The sequence below is a fragment of the Henckelia pumila genome, chromosome 4 (genome assembly GCF_033568475.1).
Source record: "Henckelia pumila isolate YLH828 chromosome 4, ASM3356847v2, whole genome shotgun sequence".
NCBI classification, from domain to species: domain Eukaryota; kingdom Viridiplantae; phylum Streptophyta; class Magnoliopsida; order Lamiales; family Gesneriaceae; genus Henckelia; species Henckelia pumila.
In genome coordinates this window covers 104,008,676-104,015,095 of record NC_133123.1, presented here as the reverse complement: position 1 = coordinate 104,015,095, position 6,420 = coordinate 104,008,676, and the positions used below count along the sequence as shown (strand labels likewise).

General features: G+C 33.7%; 1 protein-coding gene across 1 annotated transcript; it reads right to left on the bottom strand.

Annotated features, from left to right (window-relative positions):
• Window positions 1-2,163: 2,163 nt before the first annotated feature.
• On the bottom strand, window positions 2,164-3,033 carry LOC140861478 (uncharacterized). The gene has a single exon (XM_073264502.1). The coding sequence runs from the start codon at window positions 3,031-3,033 to the stop codon at window positions 2,164-2,166; it is 870 nt and encodes a 289-aa protein (XP_073120603.1).
• Window positions 3,034-6,420: the final 3,387 nt, after the last annotated feature.

Genomic DNA, 6,420 nt, shown 5'->3' with positions numbered 1-6,420 from the left:
ATGAATAAACCATGAACCATACCTGTATTTATAAGGGCTAAAGGGGTAGGTTACCTTGTCAAGGTAGAACATATGTTAGAATATGACTCTAATTGATGAGTCTGAAATCATATCAAATCTTGGATTCATAAGATATTATCCTTATCTGTTGCAGATCTTCATGTGTCCGAGAATACTGGAAGGTTCTAGATATTGGGCCCTTCTTGGGCCCGGATCGGGCTCCAACCGTACCAGTTAGGTCTCAAGCCCATGAATTTATGATCATGAGTTCATTCCCTAACAGGGCCATCCCAAACTGGGCTTCTCCTAAAATAAAACTAAATGGGCCTCAAAGTATATTTCCAGAAATATTGATTATTGGGCTCGGGTCGGGTTAGATCCATATAATTTTGAGGGACATCATATATATATATATATATATATATATATACAAAAAATCTGTGTGCGACCACTAAAACCCAATACCGAGTTTTAGTGGTGAAAAAAAAAAAAAACAAAGACCACTAAAACTTGGTACCGGATTTTAGTGATACCGAATTTTAGTAATCGCACACAGATTTCCATCATCCTAGGGTACATGTGATCAAATCTATATATGTCTATATCTATTACTATTTATTATTATGTGAGAACACCATATCATGGTCTCTTGGTATGGTCCAAATAAAAAAAATAGTTAAAACAACCAAAAATTAAAACATCTATTACTATTTATCTATTACTATTTATTATGTGAGAACACCATATCATGGTCTCTTGGTATGGTCCAAATAAAAATAATAATTAAAACAACCAAAAATTAAAATATGGGAAGATGCACTAGCACTAAAAGTGTCTAAAACTGCCTACTAACATACCAACCACGTTAAACTCTACTGCCTAAAACTAATTTCTCCCACGACACCAGTTAAAATCCTCACAAACTCTCGGCCATTCATATTTCACAGCAGAAAGAAAATCTGAGATACAATCATATTTTCTCCATCAACAAAACCATCAAGGTACATGCTTTTTGATATTTTTTTTTTTTTTTTTGCTTCTTCATCATGGAATTCTTAATCTTTCTCCCACTTCCTCGGCTACGTACTTTGAACAAAAAATTTATTGTTCAGTTTTGAAGTTATCACATATTACACACAATGCCGATATCAAAATAACCGATTCATTTAAGTATTTTCCTTACACATGCAATATGCATGCGTAGAAACCTAACTATATCTTCATTATTCGATGTAGATCAAACTATCGGAGAAGACGAATGGAGTCACGATCTCAAAGTGAGCAACAAACAAATGGTATGAACCCAACTTCAAAACATATTCTAAATATTTGCATCTTTATTATTGTCTCTGGATTGTCTGTCAACAAATCTGCTTCTACATTTTTTGTCACATTCAGCCAACACCATTCAGTGTACTTTGGTGCTGTTGTCAACGATTGCTTTGGTGTTTGTGGTATTCGTTCATACACGGTATTTGTAAACATGAAGATTCTCATACGACAAATCAAAGGTTTCAATGGAGACTATTCTAGAACACAACTATAATTACGTGAACTTTCCTTCAAATCAAGAATAACATAACCGAGGCCTGTAAAATTACAATTTCCTTAAAACAGATTCGTCCCCTCCAGGATGTGCTCGGAGGATCACGACGGACGTCTGTTTCCTAGGATACAATGGTAAAACCCTGTAGACACCTAACACGAAGATACTACACCGGAGAACTGATATTTTACCGTAATGATATCACGTAGAAGCTCAAAACTGAGAACTAACAAGAAACTCAGTGGCTCGAGAATGAGCAGAAAAAGAAATGCATGAACTGAAACTAGCTAGAGCATGCACGAGCAAAACATTAGCTAGGATGAAGTAGAGCATGCACGAGCAGAAGCTTCAGAAGTATGCACAAATAAAACGTAGCTGCCCAGAAAAGAAGAAGATAACAAAATCATTAGCATGCACGAGGAAGAGGCAGCAGAAGCTTAGAACATTATTTCATTCTGAGTGTGTTGTACTGAAGGAATGAATTCTATTACATATACATGCATGCTACCTCCACTTTACTATCCAGAAAAGTTAAAGGGCTACCAGCAGCTGGAATAATTAATGTGGAGGGACCATGTGAATAAATGAAATCCAACATAGAACATGGAAGGCAAAATCTAAATTAGTCCAACAATTTCGCGGTTTCTTTTAGGCTTTTTGCATTCTGAAGACTTGTGGCCCGGACCGCCACAATTATAGAATTTTCCAAGAAACTTTTTTTTGAACATATCTTTATTTGGGCCCAACTTGGAGCCTCTACCAGCATATCTCTTTTCCTTTGAGATTTTCTTATGCTCAACAACATTAGCTTTAGCAACATTTGGAGAATACAATCGTCTTTCAGAACTCTTGTTGTCTTCCTCGATACGAAGTCTAACAATGAGCTCTTCAACATTCATCTCCTTTCGTTTATGTTTCAAGTAGTTCTTGAAATCATTCCAAGCCGGAGGAAACTTCTCGATAATAGCTGCCACTTGGAAGGTTTCACTTAGCACCATGTCTTCAGCATGTATATCATGCAAGATCACTTGGAGTTCTTGAACTTGACTGATCACTGATTTAGAGTCGATCATCTTGTAGTCCAAGAATCTACCAACAATAAACTTCTTAGCCCTGGCATCTTCGGTTTTGTATTTCCGATCCAAAGATTCCCATAATTCCCGAGCCGTCTTTTTCTCACTATACACGTTGTACAGTGAATCCACCAAACCATTCATTATATAATTTGTACACAAGAAATCTAAATGGTGCCATGCATCAACTGCACTAGTGGTCTGCACATCTCCCTCAATAGATTTGGGAGCATCCTCAGAGAGGAACTTTGCTACATTCAAAGTCGTTAGGTAGAACAACATCTTTTGTTGCCACCTTTTGAAATTCAAGCCTTCGAATTTCTCCGGCCTGTCAGCATGGCTAAGAGTCATCGTAGCAGCAGCACCAGGAAGAGTTACCTTTGGAACATTCGAGTGAGTCGAAAAGGAGTCCATATTTGAACTTGATTCACGTAACCGAATGACGAAGAAATTCTGTTTTAAGTTTGTAAAACACAACTATAATTACGTGAACTTTCCTTCAAATCAAGAATAACATATCCGAGGCCTGTAAAATTACAGTTTCCTTAAAACAGATTCGTCTCCTCCCGGATGTGCTCGAAGGATCACGACGAACGTCTGTTTCCCAAGATACAACGGTAAAACCCTGTAGTCACCTAGCATGAAGGTACTACACGGCGAACTGATATTGTACCGTAACGATATCACGTAGAAGCTCAAAACTGTGAACTGACAAGAAACCTCAGTGGCTCAATAATGAGCAGAAAAAGAAATGCATGAACTGAAACTAGCTAGAGCATGCACAAGAAAAACAATAGCCAGGATGAGGTAGAGCATGCACGAGCAGAAGCTTCAGAAGTATGCACAAATAAAACGTAGCTGCCCAAAAAAGAAGAAGATAACAAAAGCATTAGCATGCACGAGGAAGAGGCAGCAGAAGCTTAGAAGATTATTTCATTCAGAGTGTGTTGTACTGAAGGAATGAATTCTATTACATATACATGCATGCTACCGACACTTTACTATCCAGACAAGGTAAAGGGCTACCAGCAGCTGGAATAATGAATGTGGAGGGACCATGTGAATAAATGAAATCCAACATAGCACGTGGAAGGCAAAATAATGAAATAAAATCCAACCGAGCACATGGAAGGAAATTAATGAATTCCATTCACATCTAAATTAGTCCAACAACTATCTGATCATAATTGACGACGGTTGATGAATGATGAACATTAATGAAATAACTATTTAGCTCGCCGTCGAGAAACCTATCAAAGAAATCATCGCTATATATCCTACCTCATCACCTCTAGATGCAATGGAGATTTTAGAGAGAGTAATTTTCAAGCACCACCATCCAACAACAATGATAGTAAGTTCCATAATTATATTGTAACCACCACGAAATTCTGCTTTGGTATGAAATTTAATATTAAAATTGTGCTATTTCTTCTAGTTGTTGATGCAAGTACCGTAAGACATACGTGTCGTATCAAGTCAATATCTATCAAAATTTAACTTCAAATTTTGAAAACGGAAGTACGAGCACTTTTGTACTACCTGATCAGCAAGGTAACCGATATTAAATAATCATGTGACAGAATATTGCTCCTTTATATTGTCGTCAATTTCCACTAATTACTTTAATTCGTGCTTATCCTTCACACAGTTTCAGATAATATTTGTTACAGGAATGCTCAGTTGCCCAACCATGTTTTTCCACTTGATCCGCGACCACTAAAACACGGTAGTGGGTTTTAATGGTTTTTGTTTTTGTTTTTTGCATCACTAAAACCCACTACTAAGTGGGAAAACATGGTTGGGCAGCTGAAAATTTCTCATTTGTTAATGTGAATTTACTTTGTTTATTACTTTGATTGTTTCGTAGGTTCAGATTTAACAAAATTACATATTTAATTTATTTACTCAATAAAATAATAATATATGATTACTATTGAATTCGACTAATCTATACAAATATAAAAACTAGGTAAATAAGTTACTCAAACTTACATTTTTCGAAAATTCTATGCACTTACTTTATTGATTACTAGATATTTAATGTAATTTGTTAAAACAGATATAACTAAAATTATTACATATTATTTAGTTAACAATATTTCATAATTACTAAAAAAATGAATTTCGTTCCAAAAATTTTAAAATAAATAACTCAACATTCCATCGTTGATAAATAATATAAAATTAATAACATGGTAAATAACTTTCTCAAAAGTACTTTGTTCAAAAAAATTTAAATAATTTATTTATTATTTATATTTAATTTAATGTTTCACAATAAATATAACTAAACTTATTATATAATCTGTAAATTTATATTTGATGAAATACGAACAAAGATACAAAATATAAAACAACTAAAATATAGAAATATAATATATATCTTTGTTTATTATGGGATAATGCACTTAGTTAATGTTTTTCACACGCATCGCGTGTGTCTCCATTTAGTGTGGTTATGCTGATAACTATGTCTGTATTATTTATATTTTTTAATTTAATCGTGATTAATAATTAAATTTTTTCAAAAAATAATGAATTCAATTGAAAAATCCACAAGAAGGGATATTCTTATCTATCAACAACTATATCATTTCAATTGTGAGTCAAGGTACAATTATTATTTTATACTTTCAATCTCACCATAATTTTATATCATAGCCCACTTATTAAGCCACATGTTATTCTTAAAATTCTTGCACAAACGTCGCACACGCATCGCGTGTGCCTCGGTCGATAGTCTATTTATTATGTAAGAGGGCCATAGCATGGTCTCTTGGTATGGTCACAAAAAAAATTACAAAAAAATTAAAAAAACAAAAAAACAAAACTTAACCACACCCAGAGGCGGAGCCACCCCAAAGGCTGGGGTGGGCTCCAGCCCTATATTAAAAAAAATTAATAGTATATATAGATTTAATTTATTTTGGAATCCAGCTCAGTATTAAGTTTTTATTTCAGCCCATTAATTTTATAAATTAATTTTTTCTTCCATTCTTTCATATCGAATCAAAAATCAAAGCACAAGATCATATTCATAGTTTTCTTTTTCCACAGCTATTTCTCACTGAAATTTTGAACATAATTTTCAAAATGGTGAACACGGCTACTGCCGCCCAGAACCGAAAATCTTAAGCTGGTAGATGTGATTTCGTTATTGAGCCTCTTTTTAGCAATTTGTGATTTGTGATTTGCGTTTAAAATTTATTTTTTGAACTTTGAAGATTATTGAGCCTCTTTTTAGCAATTTGTGTTGTTGTTCTTATATATTTATAAACCCAATTTACGCCACATGCCACAATTACAATTTAAAACGCATAGTTTAGTTCAAGATTTCGAATATAGTGTATTCATTAAAAAGTGATTAAAAGTGCATTAGAAAAGTGATTAAAAATACATTTGAAAAGTGATTAAAACTTAAAAGTATATTAGAAAAGTGATTAGTGAAAATATTTATATATAAACGATAAAGAGATATGAGAACAGAGATATCATCAGACATCAAACTAAAATAATGAGGTTGAAATGGGCTGATTATTAATAAATTATTGTTTTCTTTTCTGTATAATTTATGTGAATGCTTGGAGCTCGATCAATATTTTTTAAGCACTGGAAATGAAAAAAATATTTTCATTAGTTTATGTTAACTTCACGCTTATGTTCCAAGACTTGAGCTTGGAGCTAATGTAGCTCTTCATATTCATGAATAGGTTGGTTGTTTCAATGGAAGTTCAAGGAGGCAAGAAGAAAACTATGTTTTCATTTTTTAAACCAAAAGCTACTAGTAAATCGAATAGT

Bases quoted from the DNA above. Each gene is read 5' to 3' on its own strand.
- LOC140861478 (XM_073264502.1), bottom strand. From the start codon at position 3,033: ATGGACTCCTTTTCGACTCACTCGAATGTTCCAAAGGTAACTCTTCCT.